The sequence below is a fragment of the Hyla sarda genome, chromosome 8 (genome assembly GCF_029499605.1).
Source record: "Hyla sarda isolate aHylSar1 chromosome 8, aHylSar1.hap1, whole genome shotgun sequence".
NCBI classification, from domain to species: Eukaryota; Metazoa; Chordata; class Amphibia; order Anura; family Hylidae; genus Hyla; species Hyla sarda.
In genome coordinates, this window is record NC_079196.1 from 209738339 (window position 1) to 209759762 (window position 21424).

Below are 21424 nucleotides of genomic sequence, written 5' to 3' on the forward strand. Positions count from 1 at the left end.
TAATATACTATATATATGACAGCACTACATGTATAATATATAATATACTATATATATGACAGCACTACATGTATAATACTATATATGACAGCACTACATGTATAATATACTATATATATGACAGCACTACGTGTATAATATACGATATATATATGACAGCACTACATGTATAATATATAATATACTATATATATGACAGCACTACATGTATAATATATAATATACTAATATATATATATATATATATATATATGACAGCACTACATGTATAATATATAATATACTATATATATGACAGCACTACATGTATAATATATAATATACTATATATATGACTGCACTACATGTATAATATATAATATACTAATATATATATATATATATATATATATATATGACAGCACTACATGTATAATATATAATATACTATATATATGACTGCACTGCATGTATAATATATAAGATACTATATATATGACAGCACTACGTGTATAATATATAATATAATATATATGACAGCACTACATGTATAATATACTATATATATATGACAGCACTACATGTATAATATATAATATACTATATATATGACTGCACTGCATGTATAATATATAAGATACTATATATATGACAGCACTACATGTATAATATATAATATACTATATATATGACTGCACTACATGTATAATATATAAGATACTATATATATGACAGCACTACATGTATAATATATAATATACTATATATGACAGCACTACATGTATAATATATAATATACTAATATATATATATAAATATATATATAGTATATTATATATTATACATGTAGTGCTGTCATATATATATATTAGTATATTCTATATTATACATGTAGTGCTGTCATATATATAGTATATTATATATTATACATGTAGTGCTGTCATATATATAGTATATTATGTGCACCCGTGTATTAGGCTGTTGTGCCGGCTATCTTTCTTTTTTTCTTGTGTGTACAATTCAGGGGGTAATGGCACCCTGTTTAGCTGTGCACCCCTCCCCCTTTCTCACAGGTGGAGTTTTAAATGGATCCAGCATGTCACCCAGTCAGAGGCTATATGCCCAGCAGAGGTGAGTGGATAGTTGAGTGTTAGGCTCAGAATTTGTGCTAGGTTCCCATCCTATATGAGGCCACCTCCCCGTGGTGGATGGGGGACACGTTTTGATCAAAAAGTGCGCTAAGAGCCTCAATTTTTTTGACCAATGTGTGCTGCTGCAATCCTCTTTTTTTGTATATATAGTATATTATATATTATACATGTAGTGCTGTCATATATATAGTATATTTTATATTATACATGTAGTGCTGTCATATATATAGTATATTTTATATTATACATGTAGCGTTGTCATATATATAGTATATTATACATGTAGTGCAGTCATATATATAGTGCAGTCATATATATAGTATATTATATATTATACATGTAGTGCTGTCATATATATATATATATATATAGTATATTATATATTATACATGTAGTGCTGTCATATATATAGTATATTATATATTATACATGTAGTGCTGTCATATATATAGTATATTATATATTATACATGTAGTGCTGTCATATATATAGTATATTATATATTATACATGTAGTGCTGTCATATATATAGTATATTTTATATTATACATGTAGTGCTGTCATATATATAGTATATTTTATATTATACATGTAGCGTTGTCATATATATAGTATATTATACATGTAGTGCAGTCATATATATAGTGCAGTCATATATATAGTATATTATATATTATACATGTAGTGCTGTCATATATATAGTATATTATACATGTAGTGCTGTCATATATATAGTATATTATATATTACACATGTAGTGCAGTCATATATATAGTATATTATATATTACACATGTAGTGCAGTCATATATAGTATATATTATACATGTAGTGCAGTCATATATAGTATATATTATACATGTAGTGCAGTCATATATAGTATATATTATACATGTAGTGCAGTCAGTCATATATAGTATATATTATACATGTAGTGCAGTCATATATAGTATATATTATACATGTAGTGCAGTCATATATAGTATATATTATACATGTAGTGCAGTCATATATAGTATATATTATACATGTAGTGCAGTCATATATAGTATATATTATACATGTAGTGCAGTCATATATAGTATATATTACATGTAGTGCTGTCATATATATAGTATATATATTATACATGTAGTGCTGTCATATATATAGTATATTTATACATGTAGTGCTGTCATATATATAGTATCTTATATATTATACATGTAGTGCTGTCATATATATAGTATATTATATATTATACACGTAGTGCTGTCATATATATAGTATATTATATATTATACATGTAGTGCTGTCATATATATAGTATATTATACATGTAGTGCTGTCATATATATATATATAGATATATATATGACAGCACTACATGTATAATATATAATATATATATACATATATATACATATATATATATATATATATATATATATATATATGACAGCACTACATGTATAATATATAGATACTATATATATGACTGCACTACATGTATAATATATAATATACTATATATATGACAGCACTACATGTATAATATATAAGATACTATATATATGACTGCACTACATGTATAATATATAATATACTATATATATGACAGCACTACATGTATAATATATACATATATATATATATATATATATATATATATATATATATATAATATGACAGCACTACATGTATAATATATAAGATACTATATATATGACAGCACTACATGTATAATATATACATATATATATATATATATATGACAGCACTACATGTATAATATATAATATACTATATATATGACAGCACTACATGTATAATATATAAGATACTATATATATGACTGCACTACATATATAATATATAAGATACTATATATATATGACTGCACTACATGTATAATTTATAAGATACTATATATATATGACAGCACTACATGTATAATTTATAATATACTATATATATGATGGCACTACATGTATAATATATAAGATACTATATATATGACTGCACTACATGTATAATATATAAGATACTATATATATGACTGCACTACATGTATAATATATAAGATACTATATATATGACAGCACTACATGTATAATATATAATATACTATATATATGACAGCACTACATGTATAATATATAATATACTATATATATGACAGCACTACATGTATAATATATAATGTACTATATATATATATAAGACAGCACTACATGTATAATATATAATATACTATATATATATAAGACAGCACTACATGTATAATATACTATATATATGACAGCACTACATGTATAATATATAATATACTATATATATGACTGCACTATATATATGACTGCACTACATGTATAATATATACTATATATGACAGCACTACATGTATAATATACTATATATATGACAGCACTACATGTATAATATATAAGATACTATATATATGACAGCACTACGTGTATAATATACGATATATATATGACAGCACTACATGTATAATATATAATATACTATATATATGACAGCACTACATGTATAATATATAATATACTAATATATATATATATATATATATGACAGCACTACATGTATAATATATAATATACTATATATATGACTGCACTACATGTATAATATATAATATACTAATATATATATATATATATATATATATATATATATATATATATATATATATATGACAGCACTACATGTATAATATATAATATACTATATATATGACTGCACTGCATGTATAATATATAAGATACTATATATATGACAGCACTACGTGTATAATATATAATATAATATATATGACAGCACTACATGTATAATATACTATATATATATGACAGCACTACATGTATAATATACTATATATATGACTGCACTGCATGTATAATATATAAGATACTATATATATGACAGCACTACATGTATAATATATAAGATACTATATATATGACAGCACTACATGTATAATATATAAGATACTATATATATGACTGCACTACATGTATAATATATAATATACTATATATATGACAGCACTACATGTATAATATATACATATATATATATATATATATGACAGCACTACATGTATAATATATAAGATACTATATATATGACAGCACTACATGTATAATATACTATATATATATATATGACAGCACTACATGTATAATATATAAGATACTATATATATATGACAGCACTACATGTATAATATATAATATACTATATATATGACTGCACTACATGTATAATATATAAGATACTATATATATGACAGCACTACATGTATAATATATAAGATACTATATATATGACAGCACTACATGTATAATATATAATATACTATATATATGACTGCACTACATGTATAATATATAATATACTAATATATATATATATATATATATATATATATATATATATATATATATGACAGCACTACATGTATAATATATAATATACTATATATATATATATATATAAATATATATATAGTATATTATATATTATACATGTAGTGCTGTCATATATATATATTAGTATATTCTATATTATACATGTAGTGCTGTCATATATATAGTATATTATATATTATACATGTAGTGCTGTCATATATATAGTATATTTTATATTATACATGTAGCGTTGTCATATATATAGTATATTATACATGTAGTGCAGTCATATATATAGTGCAGTCATATATATAGTATATTATATATTATACATGTAGTGCTGTCATATATATAGTATATTATATATTATACATGTAGTGCTGTCATATATATATAGTATATTATATATTATACATGTAGTGCTGTCATATATATATAGTATATTATACATGTAGTGCTGTCATATATATAGTATATTATATATTACACATGTAGTGCAGTCATATATAGTATATATTATACATGTAGTGCAGTCATATATAGTATATATTATACATGTAGTGCAGTCATATATAGTATATATTATACATGTAGTGCAGTCATATATAGTATATATTATACATGTAGTGCAGTCATATATAGTATATATTATACATGTAGTGCAGTCATATATAGTATATATTATACATGTAGTGCAGTCATATATAGTATATATTATACATGTAGTGCAGTCATATATAGTATATATTATACATGTAGTGCAGTCATATATAGTATATATTATACATGTAGTGCAGTCATATATAGTATATATTATACATGTAGTGCAGTCATATATAGTATATATTATACATGTAGTGCAGTCATATATAGTATATATTATACATGTAGTGCAGTCATATATAGTATATATTATACATGTAGTGCAGTCATATATAGTATATATTATACATGTAGTGCAGTCATATATAGTATATATTATACATGTAGTGCAGTCATATATAGTATATATTATACATGTAGTGCAGTCATATATAGTATATATTATACATGTAGTGCAGTCATATATAGTATTATACATGTAGTGCTGTCATATATAGTATATAGTATATATTATACATGTAGTGCTGTCATATATAGTATATAGTATATATTATATATGACAGCACTACATGTATAGTATATATTATACATGTAGTGCTGTCATATATAGTATATATTATACATTTAGTGCTGTCATATATAGTATATATTATACATGTAGTGCAGTCATATATAGTATTATACATGTAGTGCTGTCATATATATAGTATATTATACATGTAGTGCTGTCATATATATAGTATATTATATATTATACATGTAGTGCTGTCATATATATAGTATCTTATATATTATACATGTAGTGCTGTCATATATATATAGTATATTATATACTATACATGTAGTGCTGTCATATATATAGTATATTATATATTATACATGTAGTGTTGTCATATATATAGTATATTATACATGTAGTGCTGTCATATATAGTATATATTATACATGTAGTGCTGTCATATATAGTATATATTATACATGTAGTGGTGTCATATATAGTATATATTATACATGTAGTGGTGTCATATATAGTATATATTATACATGTAGTGCTGTCATATATAGTATATATTATACATGTAGTGCTGTCATATATAGTATATATTATACATGTAGTGCAGTCATATATAGTATTATACATGTAGTGCTGTCATATATATAGTATATTATACATGTAGTGCTGTCATATATATAGTATATTATATACTATACATGTAGTGCTGTCATATATATAGTATCTTATATATTATACATGTAGTGCTGTCATATATATAGTATATTATATATTATACATGTAGTGCTGTCATATATATAGTATATTATATATTATACATGTAGTGCTGTCATATATAGTATATATTATACATGTAGTGCTGTCATATATAGTATATATTATACATGTAGTGCTGTCATATATAGTATATATTATACATGTAGTGCAGTCATATATAGTATTATACATGTAGTGCAGTCATATATAGTATATATTATACATGTAGTGCTGTCATATATATAGTATATTATACATGTAGTGCTGTCATATGTATAGTATATTATATATTATACATGTAGTGCTGTCATATATATAGTATATTATACATGTAGTGCTGTCATATATATAGTATATTATATATTATACATGTAGTGCTGTCATATATATAGTATATTATATATTATACATGTAGTGCTGTCATATATATAGTATATTATACATGTAGTGCTGTCATATATATAGTATATTATATATTATACATGTAGTGCTGTCATATAGTATATTATATATTATACATGTAGTGCTGTCATATATATAGTATATTATATATTATACATGTAGTGCTGTCATATATAGTATATATTATACATGTAGTGCTGTCATATATAGTATATATTATACATGTAGTGCTGTCATATATAGTATATATTATACATGTAGTGCAGTCATATATAGTATATATTATACATGTAGTGCTGTCATATATAGTATATATTATATATTATACATGTAGTGCTGTCATATATAGTATATATTATACATGTAGTGCTGTCATATATAGTATATATTATACATGTAGTGCAGTCATATATAGTATATATTATACATGTAGTGCTGTCATATATAGTATATATTATACATGTAGTGCTGTCATATATAGTATATATTATACATGTAGTGCTGTCATATATAGTATATATTATACATGTAGTGCAGTCATATATAGTATATATTATACATGTAGTGCTGTCATATATAGTATATATTATACATGTAGTGCAGTCATATATAGTATATATTATATATTATACATGTAGTGCTGTCATATATAGTATATATTATACATGTAGTGCTGTCATATATAGTATATATTATACATGTAGTGCAGTCATATATAGTATATATTATACATGTAGTGCTGTCATATATAGTATTATACATGTAGTGCTGTCATATATAGTATATATTATACATGTAGTGCAGTCATATATAGTATATATTATACATGTAGTGCTGTCATATATAGTATATATTATACATGTAGTGCTGTCATATATAGTATATATTATACATGTAGTGCAGTCATATATAGTATATATTATACATGTAGTGCTGTCATATATAGTATATATTATACATGTAGTGCTGTCATATATAGTAAATATTATACATGTAGTGCTGTCATATATAGTATATATTATACATGTAGTGCAGTCATATATAGTATATATTATACATGTAGTGCTGTCATATATAGTATATATTATACATGTAGTGCAGTCATATATAGTATATATTATATATTATACATGTAGTGCTGTCATATATAGTATATATTATACATGTAGTGCTGTCATATATAGTATTATACATGTAGTGCTGTCATATATAGTATATATTATACATGTAGTGCAGTCATATATAGTATATATTATACATGTAGTGCTGTCATATATAGTATATATTATACATGTAGTGCTGTCATATATAGTATATATTATACATGTAGTGCAGTCATATATAGTATATATTATACATGTAGTGCTGTCATATATAGTATATATTATACATGTAGTGCTGTCATATATAGTATATATTATACATGTAGTGCTGTCATACATGGTATGTTATAGAGCTGCTATATACACATGTAGTTCTGTCACATAGGATTACATGACAGCTACACACGTATATTCTAAAATATGCCATGTGACCGCACTACATATACTGTACAACCATAACATACAGTATATAACAGCATCATACAGTGTAACAGTTTATAAGTATGCGGTCACACAAGAGGACAACACTACACATACCTATAACAGCTGAGGTTGTAGGTATGTGTGTGTATACAGCAGCGCCACACGTGTACATTACACACCGTATACAGCAGCGCCACACATGTACATTACACACCGTATACAGCAGCGCCACACGTGTACATTACACACCGTATACAGCAGCGCCACACGTGTACATTACACACCGTATACAGCAGCGCCACACGTGTACATTACACACCGTATACAGCAGCGCCACACGTGTACATTACACACCGTATACAGCAGCGCCACACGTGTACATTACACACCGTATACAGCAGCGCCACACGTGTACATTACACACCGTATACAGCAGCGCCACACGTGTACATTACACACCGTATACAGCAGCGCCACACGTGTACATTACACACCGTATACAGCAGCACCACATATATAACAGTATATACCAGCACCACGTATATAACAGTATAAAGCAGATTTACGTTTGTGTATATAATATACAGTATCTCGCAGTACAGCACATGTATATAACATGTATACAGCAGTGGGGGTTCACCATGTACTTGTCCCTCTCCCGCACAGTATATAGTAGCGCACACACACATATACACACACACCAGCCTCCCCCTCCCATACACACGTGCTCTTGTTGTGACACTCAGGGGAGCAGTAGTCGGCGGGCACTGAGGGGCTCCGGGTGTCGCTCACCTTCCTCCTTGAAGTGGGTGATAATGGGCACCACGGGCAGGCAGGGGATGACCAGACCGCCGGGCACAGCCACAGAGTCTCCCGCCCCCGGCTCCAGCTCCGAGCTCATCCCCGCCTGGACTTCTCCTCCTCTGTCGCAACGAACGATCGCACAGCGGCTTCAACACAACACAAAATGGCGACTTTACGACCGTGTCGTCATAACAACGGAGCGAACGACGGGCACGTACGGGAGAGGGCCGATAAGCGAGCGTGACGGCGCGACGCACAGGACGTAGGGCGGCCATGCTGGATAAGGGCAGAATGCCAGTAGTGTAATCTCCTCATCTAAAGCCATTATATCTCACCTTCTTCTCTATACACCTCGTATTTCTGTTCATTGACAATTCTTTAATCTCTGCTTGCAACCATTGAATGGAAGCAGGTCAATGTTTTCCTACCAGGGTGCCTCCAGCTGTTGCCAAACTACAACTCCCAGCATGCCCGGACAGCCAAAGGCTGTCCGGGCATACTGGGAGTTATAGTTTGGCAACAATTTGAGCCACCCTGGTTGGGATACACTGATTTATGTAATAAAAATCCTCTTTATTTATATATCACCAAAGTATTCTGCAGCGCTGTACATCATCACACAGATCGGTCCCTGTCCCCATTGCTGCTCACAATCTACAAGTTCCCTAATTTTTCTCAGATTTAGTCCCTTTTTTTTTTTTTTTTTTTTTTTTTTTAAATAGTGACTTTTGCATTTTTATTTGGCGTTTTGCCCCTGTGGATTGTTTTTTTTAAATTATTATTACAAGTCATGTGACCTGTTTAGCCACTGAGCCTAAAAACACTTCTATGGGTAGGGTCACACGAGATGTATTTTGCTGCGTATTTGCTGCTGCGTATTTCCCTAACCATTGTTGTCAAAGGGGAGCTAAATCAGCTGCTGAAAATACGCAGCAATCTTTTTTTTTATTTATTTTTTTTTATACAAAAATAGTGGGTTTATAGTATAGGCATTTTATTTCCTCTAAATAGTCTATGGCTTTATTCACATGACTGAATATCTGAGCGGAATCTGCCAGAAAAAAATCTGCTGCATCTTGCGCTTGCCGGAATTTCCACAGTGGAAACATCTGCCGCGGAAATCCAGATTCAGGTGTCCGGAGAAAGAATAGACATGTTAATTCTTCATGTGGAAGAAATGCACTGCTGTCTATGGAGATGGCGCATTTCCGAGCAGTCTTAGCACCGGCATGTTCTGTCGATGCCCACTGTTTGCCACCTGAAATAATCCAGCCAGATATTCCATGAAAATTCTGCCGTGTGAACATGGCCTATGCTAGGAAATACACCAAAATTTCCATAAAAACTCTGAGTCAATTTTTTCTGTAACCAACAGAATTTCCATTTCCGCGCCAGATGTTTCCAGTGCAGAAATGTTGCCGTGTGCATGGTGCAGCAGAAACCTATTGAAAACAATGGGACTCTGCTGCAAGAGAATTTCCCAGCGGAATTTTCGCCATGTGAACATAGCCTAAGGCTGTCTTCCGCAAGGATATTCCGTTCAAAGGGACATTCTGTTCAAAGGGATTCCGCAGTCCCACTCACACGGTAGACTTTTCGCTTTGGGAATTCTGCATTCCGGATGCAAAAACATTGGACATGTCTTTAAATTTTGCAGGATTCTGCAGCGGAATCCCATTAAATTAATAGGGCTTTTAATTTTGGCAGAATTCTGTGTTTTGAGCACTCCAAAATCATCCCCCAACCCCACCCCACCCCCAAAAGCACATTTGACTCCATCCTGTGCAGCTTTGGTAAAAAAATGTTTAAAAAACTTAGCCGAAAAATGTGCAAGCTCTGTAAATACGATGAGAAATTCCCACTTTTAGGGTACGGTCCCACGTGGTGCTTATGCAGTGTATTTCACGCTGCGCAAATTCTGCTGCCGCCGGGTAACCCTCTGTGTATGCTGAGGGTGAAATACGCTGTGTAAGGGGTCCATGGGACCGTACCCTAAACCTGACCTAGATCTAAGCTATGGATGGAGAACATGCGCTTTATTGATTAATTTGGCTCAAGCACACATGACATACTATGCCAAGAAAAATAACTTTATTTACACATACACTCACACGTGACCCCAATGCTACAATGTGAGGACCTGAAGAGGACGTTGTGAGGTCGGTGGTAGAGAAGCCATTGTTCTCCTCATGGTATCGGCCTCTCCTGTGTCCTCCTCCGGGTCATGATAAATAAGTAACGCTCATAGATAATGTATCCACTCCGCTCTGTCATATGTTCTGCGTCCCTTGTGACTCCGCCATGTGATACCCGCTGTCCTCCCTGATGTTTACCTGTGTCACCTGGTTGCCATGATCTGTCCCCCTCCCTCTTGGGTTGCTATGGAAACATCTCATGGTAGGATCCTGACGTTACCTACAGAGCATCAGTCATGGCCTCTCGTAAGAGACGCTCCTCCACACCAGGTCTTCCCCACGTCTCAGCCCTGACCGTGCTCCTTGAAGCCCAGCATATGGTTCGTGCCAGCTGACCGCCTTCCTTTATAATGGCGACCACTGTGTAATATCACACAGATATCTGCTGCACACACTTTTCCCCATGATCTTAACATTGTATAATAGGTAAAGGAGTTGAATATAACTTAACTTTATGTCTTTTCTGCAGAAGTCGATCGTCCATAGGCTCATCTATATAGCAAGAATATCTCCAGAGCAAGCGCACTGCAGGGATATACCAGGTAACTGCACTGTATGAATAGTGTCAATGTGGCGTCTTACGCTCCTGACCTCTTCCTCTTGTAGCTGGATCCAGGGAGTAGCCATCTTTAGCCGCTAGGGACCTCTCACTTTGTCATTGGGTCACCCAGGCTTCCTAGACTAACCCCTTGTATTCGTGATGCCAGGGTGTGGTTTAGCCTATAACCACCCGAAGGTATACCGCTGGATCCTGGGCTAGGCATGTGGGCAATAAAGACTCTGATGCCAAGTTACGGACAACGGTAGCTTTACTGAGGTTAGACAGGTGGAAAAGTCTATACAGTTCAGCCAGGGCCCAAGGAGGTGACCAGTGACGCAGAGACCTTAAGGGCTTGCGGGGACTTGTAGTAGGACTGGACAATTGAATGCAGACCACACTGACTTGACAGGGACTGACTTGACTTGACTCATAAAGCTGTGACCTTAGCTTACTTGCAGGACTTTAGAATCGCAATGCGCATGTGCAAAGTTAAAAACCATATAGGGAAAACCGTATTGAACTGTAGACACATACAGTTCACTAGGGATCTCATTGACTTCCATGTTACGGTTACAATACGTTTTTTTAACCCGGACCAAAAACTATGGTAGAGCATGGTTTTGAGTACGGGGGAAAAAAAACAAAAAAACGTATTACAAACAAACCAGATGCATCAGGTTGTATACAGTTTCCAATGCATTGTCTATGGATACGGTTTCCAATACGGTTGCAAATATGAAACTGTACACGGAAACCGTGGGGACAAACCGTGATGTGAACCCACCCTTAGCGTGGGTTTTCTCTGGTTTCCTTCTACACATACTGATAGGTAAATTTAGATTGTAGGCTCCATCAGGGACAGGGATTGATTTGCGTGATGACAAGCTTTGTACTGCACTGCAGAATATGTTGGTGCTATATAAATAAAGGAATTACTATATTTAATATTATTATCCACAGGATAAGGGATAAGTGTCTGATTGTTGGGGCCCAATTGCTGGGACACCCTGTCATCTTGAAAACAGGACTCCTAGAGCTCCCAACCAATTGGTGTGGCAGTACACATACTTAACCCTTAGAGGACACGTGACATACATGTTGCTGTGCCCTGGTACTTAGCACACAGCTACGTACATGATCCCGACATGGTGATCGTAACCTGCCAGCTGCTGTTCTCAGTAGCCAGGACCTCATGGATGATGGCGGACAACAGCAAACACGTTGATGGCCGCCATTAACCCTTCAGATACCGTGATCATGCTGTGTCTGTGAAGCACTCTTTCCTTCCCTAGAAGCAATGCCAATGGACCATGCCACTGTGTACCTTTGAATCAAATCAGGGACAATATGGGCCCAAATCAGGCTAGGCTGCCATATTACTATACATAACACTTCTCTCGGACTGAAAAGTGCTGCAAACCAGGATTCTCAGTCCGAGCCAAAACTTGTATGTGCTCGGAAAATGATGCGAATGTAGCCACTCGCTGACTATGCTCAGACCAGTCAAATGAATAAGGCCAGTGCTTGTCCGAGAATGGATACATCGGCAGTTTTCCGACATATTTGTGCCTCAGAGGCACAAATCGTGATGTGAACCTGGCCTTAGTGTGAAGTCGAGGATTACTTTTTACATCCCAGCGCTCCATTGAAGAATTTGTATTGTGACATAGCACCTTACATTACCCTATAATAATACTTTTCATATAAAGAATGTAATATAATTATATATTTGTTATTCCCTGCACACAGACCATTATGAACGACTATTTAATCGGCTGATAAAATCAAACCTTGGAGAATCCATCTCAGGATTACTTCTGCTCTATCCCAGCTGTGTGATCCATATGATTGAGGTAGATGCTGTATATTGGAAAAGTACTGCTGAAATTGTCATTAATGGATACTTCTACTTCTAATGCTTTTGCTGGATTACACTCGGAAATTCTGCCATGTGAACATGGCCTATAGGGGATCCTCCAGGTATATAAATTATTCATATTTTGCTTGGGATGCTATAAAAATAATTTAAAAAAAAAGGTATACTTACCTACCTGGGTCCCCCACAGCTCCTGCTGTGTCCTCATCCAGTCCCCTTTTCATCGCTTTGATTCCTATTTCCAAAATTGATTCAACTCAGCCGTGATAGCCCATGTAGCCCATTACTGACTCAGACAGGGCACCACTGCAGCCTGTTGCTACTGAGACCAATCCTTTTTGGAAGAAGAAAGCAAAGCAATGAGCAGGGAATCAGATGACATCACAGCGGGAGCTGCAGGGGACTCAGGTAGATTGAGTATGCCTTTTCTTATTTTTAAAGCAAACCCAAAGAAAAAAAAATTATATAACTGGACAACCCTTTCAACTGGCTACAGTGCCACTGTACAGGGGAAGACAGTAAAGGGGATGCAGTGCTACACCAGTGCTGTCGCCCCTTCATTTTTAAGATCTTGTAGGCCCCACAACAGGTCAGACCCCCACTGATCGTAAAGTGATAGCACATCCTAGTAATATTATCTCTCAGAAGTAGGAATGCCGGCACTAACGTGTCCAGTACGTACGTAGGAGAGAGTTGACTCACAGAGTAGTGCCCAATTGTCCAGAATGTGCGTGCTTCAGGTCAGAGAATAGTTTTGCCGGTAAGTCAAACATAATTGAATGAAGTCCTCAAAGCACACGTCATAGGTCCAACCCAACTTTGCTGTTAACAAAGTTGGGTTGGACCTATGACGTGTGCTGCGAGAACTTCATTCCTTTATGTTTGACTATCCTAGTAATAAGCCATCATGTGGAGAGAAGAACACCATCACCTTAATATAAATAAGATTTTTTTTTCCCACACAGTCCTAATAGTTAACAGTGAATGTACAATAGATGGTTATTAGACAAGACTGAAGCTCCAACCCTTAGTATATAGCTGGATTGTCACCTCTTCTATCTCATTCATTGTTGGCTCAGACATCAGCTCCAATACATTATTATAAAGTGTACCTGTTGTCAACAAAAACTTTTTATATAATGTAGATAATAACATTATTTGTATATTTGTAATATACATTGGTTAAAAAATTTGTATATTTTTGGGTGAAACATGCTGTCTCTGCAGCTATTGCCTGTGTGTCTCTGAGGAGTCCAAATACAGGAAGTGAGGGCAGGACAAGCCGTGCAGGCTCCTGACTTGTCAATCATCCTGGAGCCCATAACATGTCACAGAGCCTCACTGCACAGAGCCCTGCTTGTCCTCAGTGTACAGGGCCCTGCTTGTCCTCAGTGTACAGAGCCCTGCTTGTCCTCAGTGTACAGAGCCCTGCTTGTCCTCATTGTACAGAGCCCTGCTTGTCCTCAATGTACAAAGCCTTGCTTGTCCTCAGTGTACAGAGCCCTGCTTGTCCTCAGTGCAAAGAGCCCTGCTTGTCCTCAGTGTACAGAGCCATGCTTGTCCTCAGTGTACAGAGCCCTGCTTGTCCTCAGTGTAAAGAGCCCTGCTTGTCCTCAGGATACAGAGCCTTGCTTGTCCTCAGTGTACAGAGCCCTGCTTGTCCTCAATGTACAGAGCCCTGCTTGTCTTCAGTGCACAGAGCACTGCTTGTCCTCTGTGTACAGAGTCCTGCTTGTCCCCAGTGCACAGTGCCCTGCTTGTGCTCAGTGCACAGAGCCCTGCTTGTCCTCAGTGTACAGAGCCCTTCTTGTCCTCAGTGCACAGAGCCCTGCTTGTCCTCATAGTACAGAGCCCTGCTTGTCCTCAGTGTACAGAGCCCTGCTTGTCCTCAGTGTACAGAGCCCTGCTTGTCCTCAGGGTACAGAGCCCTGCTTGTCCACAGTGTGCAGAGCCCTGCTTGTCCTCAATGTGCAGAGCCCTGCTTGTCTTCAGTGCACAGAGCCCTGCTTGTCTTCAGTGCACAGAGCCCTGCTTGTCCTCAGTGTACATAGCCCTGCTTGCCCTCAGTGTACAGAGCCCTACTTGTCCTCAGTGTAGAGATCCCTGCCTGTCCTCAGTGTAGAGAGCCCTGCCTGTCCTCAGTGTACAGAGCCCTGCTTGTCCTCGGTGTACAGAGCCCTGCTTGTCCTCGGTGTACAGAGCCCTGCTTGTCCCCAGTGCACAGAGCCCTGCTTGACCTCAGTGTACAGAGGCCTGCTTGTCCTCAGTGTACAGAGCCCTGCTTGTCCTCAATGTACAGAGCCCAGCTTGTCCTCAGTGTACAGAGCCCTGCTTGTCCTCAGTGCAAAGAGCCCTGCTTGTCCTCAGTGTACAGAGCCCTGCTTGTCTTCAGTGCACAGAGCCCTGCTTGTCCTCAGTGTACAGAGCCCTGCTTGTCCTCAGTATACAGAGCCCTGCTTGCCCTGAGTGTACAGAGTCCTGCTTGTCCCCCAGTGCACAGAGCCCTGCTTGTGCTCAGTGCACAGAGCCCTGCTTGTGCTCAGTGCACAGAGCCCTGCTTGTCCTCAGTGTACAGAGCCCTTCTTGTCCTCAGTGCACAGAGCCCTGCATGTCCTCAGTTTACAAAGCCCTGCTTGTCCTCATAGTACAGAGCCCTGCTTGTCAACCCTCACTTCCTGTATTTGGACTCCTCATAGAGTCACACAGGCTGCAGGGACAAAAATATACACATTTAACCAATGTATATTAAAAATATTATTATAAAAATCTCCCTTAGTGGACACCTCCCAATGGTGGACAGTTTTTAATTCCCCGGCAGAGTCCTTAATGTACTTGCACCCTCCGAATAGGGGACATTCCCAATAGCGGATGCGGACACACCCAATTGGGGACAAAATACTCCCAGTAGGGGACAAAACACTCCCAATAGGGAACAACCAGGCTTATGTGCTGACGCTACCTTGTACACAGGGTCGCTGTCAGTGGGTACAGCCAATAACCTAATAAGGGGCCCAGGCCCCCACTGCAGCCCCCTGCAGCAGCCCCAGCACAGAAGTAGAAGACCTCAGTGGTCTCATGCTTCTGTACATCCGCCGGCCACATCATTCACCCCATCCTTCCCTGATCCCCCCATGCCACTTTATTCCCCCTGTGTCAAATCATTCCCCCCCCACCTTTTTACCCCCTGTGAAACATAATTTCCTCTTGATTCCCCCTATATCCCACTTTTCCACTTCATAAAGAGGGAGTGACGAATTTACACAGAGGGTAATAACACTCTGGAGTGAGTACAGGACAGTATTCAGACATTTAGAAAGATTTTTGAGCCTTTTTTTTCCCAGTAGGGGACATTTCTCAATAGTGGACACTTTTTTATTCCCCGTGAGTGTCCACTATTGGGAGATTCTTCTTTAATGGTATTATCTACATTATATAAAAAGTTTTTGTTGACGACAGGTACACTTTAAGAACACCCATTAATTTAGCTCTTCACCTTGAAGTGTGTGTCGCTTCCTATATGTGAATGCTTCTCTTGTTCGCTGCCTCCACAGGCTTCTTCTGAAATACTGACTGGGATAAATCAAGATCTCGTCCAGATTCAGAATAAGGGGGAGAGGTATGTCTTCTTTATTCTGCCAGTTCTAGAATGAATGTGTTGTACTTTGGTTGAAGTGATGATGTGTAAAGTGCCTGTGGGGTATGCTGTCTGAGTCCTCACATAACATCCTTGTTTTCTAGCTCACTTCTTCAGGACGTCAGGATTCTTGTCGTCTCCCACAATATCCCAAGCAGGCTCTTTCCTCAATGGTATTTTCGCATTGTGAGATTGCCCACAATGTACTTGGATGACTTTGGGCATGGGCAGTCAGTGGAGACCATAGTGGAAGAATGTCTCACCCTCATGATGAAGTTAGGAATGTTCTTGTCTCAGATACTTGAGGTAAGATTCTGCCGAATATTGGAATGTTGGCTGTAACATTAAAGGGGTATTCCGGTATCAGAAAATTCAATTTAAATAAAAATTATAACCCCAAGATATATAACTTACTATTACAGGGTTGTCACAAATTGTCCTGGCTTTAGCATGTTTTTTCTTGAAATACCTCTGAAAGGGAAGTTGTGTAGACCTGTTATTGTCAATGTGATGTTGCCTCATCAGTTCCCTCTTCTGACACGAAGTTGTGTAATCGTCACACTGTCAGTGTGGTGTGGTCTCAGTTACTCCCCAGCAACTCCAAGTCCTGTCATTGTCAATGTGATGTTGTTTCCAACTCCCTGGCTTCCCCTTCTCTCCAGAATGGGAGTTATGTAGTTCTCTCATTGTCATTGTGGTGTTGTCTCAGCAGCTCCCAACTCCTCCTTTTCTCTTGACGTTGTGTAGTCCTCTCATTGTCAGTGTAGCGTCAGGTCCTCTGCTCCTCCTTATCTCCTGACAGGAAGTTGTGTAGTTCCATTATTATCAGTGTGTTGTTGTCTCAGAAGCTCCCCGGCTCCTCCTTCTCTTCTAACAGAAAGTTGTGTAGTCATCTAATTTTTAGTGTGGTGTTGTCTCCATCCTCCTCAGCTGTCACAGGAGGTGTGGTTGGATCTTGTCTCTAAACTCAAGCCCCGCCCTGAGTAATTTCATCACCTCTGCTTTTATTTTCTCATTGTACTTAGTTTCATTCTATTTTCTTTATATGATCTTTAAATTATGTGTTCAGAGATATGTTTTAGAGAAGCTCTATAAACCATGGGAACCTATCAACAGGAGATTCATTGATGTCTATGAGAGAGTTTTGTGGGCATGCTCCATGACTTGTGCAGCGCCCAAAGACTATAGATCGTAATATATTGGATACCAAAGTTTTCAACTTCAGGACCAAGTGGTAAATGTTAAATTATAGTTCTATTTTTTGCAGCCTGGCAGTAAAGGTCCGGGAGAAGATCTGTATGATGTGGCCCCAGATCTGCTGGTAAGAGAGGAGATCATCTGCTTCCTTATTCGATCTGGGAGGTTTCTCAAGCCCCAAGAGTTCCTCACGATGTATAACCGGCCAGTCAATAGTTCAGTTGCTTCAGGTAAACAGAAAAAAAATATATATATATTTGCACAAAAAACTCAGAATTAAGATAAAGGAGTTTTCCAATTTTGTATCCCATATCCTTTATACCTGGATCTATGCGGATAGTCAATCATCATGCAGGAGGCACAAACACGTGTGTGACTCAAAGCAGTACTTTCTCTGAGCTGCGGGCAGCACAGGGGGTCCGGCCCTGAGTATCCTATTGACTTAAATAGGAGCTTCAGCGCTAAAAAGAAAAGTCATTTATTCATGCAGCTGCACAAATGCGGCCATATTTTTTACACATTGGGGGACATGTATCATTATTTGTGTATGGTAGAAGCATTTTACCCCTTTTCCCGAATTCTAAATTATGTGCAGAAGCGCTAAATTTATCAATCAAGTGCAATGAGCTTCATAAATTGCGGGTAAATATAGTAATCTCCTAAATCCACTCTTTGGAAAATAGAATCAATGATTTAGAGCATCTTGCTACGTTAAGTCCAAGATAGCTTATATTTGCGCAAAAAAAACAGCTCTTGCGGCAAAATTTTTGGTGTAAAAAAAAAGTACGCAGTTAATAAATCCATGTGTACTATAGATGTCACTCCAAGGTACCCTGATTCAGCCACATCTGGAGGACATGCTCTACCAAAACGTGCGCAAAAAAATTGCGCAAAAATAGGGCTTGCGCAAAAAAATACACACAAAACAGGGGTAAAATCTTTGATACATGTCCCCCACTGTGTGCACAGACAACCACTTTACCATAGACAAACATAGAGCAAGTTAACGTTCAAAAATGCGAACGCTATTTTACTAATGAAATATGTATGAAAAAAACACAGTGTGAACATAGCCTTTATAGTTAAATATGTTACTTCTCACTTTCATTCCTTCGCAGATCTTCTCTGGCCAGCTCCTCAACAACTAGATCTATAGCAGCCATATTGGAATGGACAACAGGCAGCAATTTTTAACCCATCTCGCCTCAGATTCAGTGCTAATAAATGGCTTTATTGATGTATTTTTGTCTGATATTTTGTAATTTGCCAATGTATGCTTACAGAGCAGGCTTAGGGCCCATGCACACTACAAAAAGTCTGCCCAGAGAAATAATGGATAGAGATTTGGTGTGCGGCAGGCGCCTCTGGAATGAATCGGCACTATGACTATGCGGACGTGCTGTCCCAATTGATGGCAATGCAGTTCTGGGTGGAAAATTCATCGTGTGCATGGATCCTTTTGATGGGCCCTCACTAATCAGAACAATCCGAGTGAAGTAGGCAGTAGCGTGCTTCACTCCCCGGCTCGCAGTGATTTGTGTCTTTTCTCTGGATGGCCCCCACAGACCCTGCTTCTCCTGACTCATTCTCCTGATCGGTGGGGGTCGACCTATCAAAACTTTTGTCATGTATCTTATTGTATAGCAGCAGGGACTTCTTTCTTTGGCATAAGCTACTACATTTGTACTCCAGAGAAACTATATTCAGGAGCAGGGACTCTTGTCAATGATAGGAGTCCCTGATCCTGTAAGTATTGAGCGGCAAAGCATACATTGTCCCAGCAAATATTGCCATGTGTAAGAGGCGTATCACTCCGGGTGGCAAATATTGGCTGGGCTAGGTACTACAGTGATCCCTCAACATACGATGGTAATCCGTTCCAAATGAACCATCGTTTGTTGAAACCATTGTATGTTGAGGGATCCATGCAATGGAAAGAATAGGAAGTTATACTCACCTGTCCCCGCCGCTCTGGACCGTCACCGCTGCCTTGGATGTCGCCCTCCATCGCTGTCGTCGTGTCCCCGACGCTCCAGACGTCTGTGCTTCCACGGGATCCTCGCTCTCTGTGGCCACCATCATGTCAGTACGCACGCCTCTCCTATTGGATGACGGGACGGTGTGCACGGTGACGTGATCACGACGAAGGAGAAAGGAGACGAAGGCGCTGCCGGAGGGCCATTTACGGTGCCCCGTGTGCAATGGCCCTGACATACAAAAGCATCGTATGTTGATGCCGCCTTCAACATGTGATGGCCTCTGAGAGGCCATGCATGTTGAAATTATCGTATGTCGGGGGTTCACTGTAAATGTATGTCTCAATGGCCAGTGTACAGGATGAGGGACTACCCTCTGTGATAGGAGTCCTACTCCTTTCTGTATATTGCAATTGGCCTGAAACAAGTCCCTCCCACCAAAAATGCAGTTTTGGAACAAATAATTTCTCTCATCTTTAGTCACAATGTGATCACCTTGACAATTATTTCAATGTGAAAGTCGCCTTGAAGCCCTAGTCCAATGTTTTCCAAACAGTGCGCCTCCAGCTGTTGCAAAACTACAACTCCCAGCATGGCATGCTGAGAGTTGTAATTTTGCAACAGCTGGAGGCATGTTTATACTGTATTGTCAAGGTGCCTTCAGCTGTTGTAAAACTACAACTCCCAGCATGCCTAGACAGCCTATGGCTGAAGGCATCCTGGTTGATAAACACTGATCAAGATGTAATTACTGAGGAAATTCAAATTCCGAACTTGCCGCTCCTGGGCCTAGGTGGTAACAGGCTGGCATTATTTAGGCTGGGGAGGGCCAGTAACAATGGTCCTTGCACACCCTGG

At 36.7% G+C, this 21424-nt stretch overlaps 2 protein-coding genes across 6 annotated transcripts in view; one reads left to right on the top strand and one right to left on the bottom strand.

Moving 5' to 3' along the window:
• The window catches only part of E4F1 (E4F transcription factor 1), a 36231-nt gene extending 26842 nt beyond the window's left edge, over positions 1-9389 (bottom strand). Inside the window, exon 1 of the mRNA XM_056534663.1 lies at positions 9136-9389. Coding sequence (XP_056390638.1) covers positions 9136-9244 — 109 coding nt within the window. The 5' untranslated portion in view covers positions 9245-9389. The remainder of the gene's footprint in view (positions 1-9135) is intronic.
• On the top strand, positions 9330-19850 carry LOC130284381 (testis-expressed protein 47-like). 5 transcript variants are annotated; one of them, XM_056534667.1, is made up of 7 exons: positions 9330-9444; positions 11812-11884; positions 13633-13736; positions 17311-17375; positions 17498-17699; positions 18661-18820; positions 19709-19850. In XM_056534667.1, the coding sequence occupies exons 1-7, from the start codon at positions 9421-9423 to the stop codon at positions 19744-19746; spliced, it is 666 nt and encodes a 221-aa protein (XP_056390642.1). In that variant the 5' UTR covers positions 9330-9420; the 3' UTR covers positions 19747-19850. The 5 variants fall into 5 exon arrangements, with proteins under 5 accessions (XP_056390642.1, XP_056390643.1, XP_056390645.1 ...); XM_056534668.1 differs by lacking the exon at positions 9330-9444 and adding an exon at positions 11256-11339; XM_056534670.1 differs by lacking the exon at positions 9330-9444 and adding an exon at positions 11420-11544.
• Positions 19851-21424: the final 1574 nt, after the last annotated feature.

What these genes read in the sequence shown, in the direction of transcription:
- LOC130284381 (XM_056534666.1), top strand. Translation starts at nt 11,579, where the DNA reads ATGGCCTCTCGTAAGAGACGCTCCTCCACACCAGGTCTTCCCCACGTC. An exon ending in TCCTTGAAGCCCAGCATATG is followed by an intron (nt 11,663 to 11,811) that starts GTTCGTGCCAGC and finishes TCTTTTCTGCAG; the next exon opens with AAGTCGATCGTCCATAGGCT. An exon ending in CAATAGTTCAGTTGCTTCAG is followed by an intron (nt 18,821 to 19,708) that starts GTAAACAGAAAA and finishes ATTCCTTCGCAG; the next exon opens with ATCTTCTCTGGCCAGCTCCT.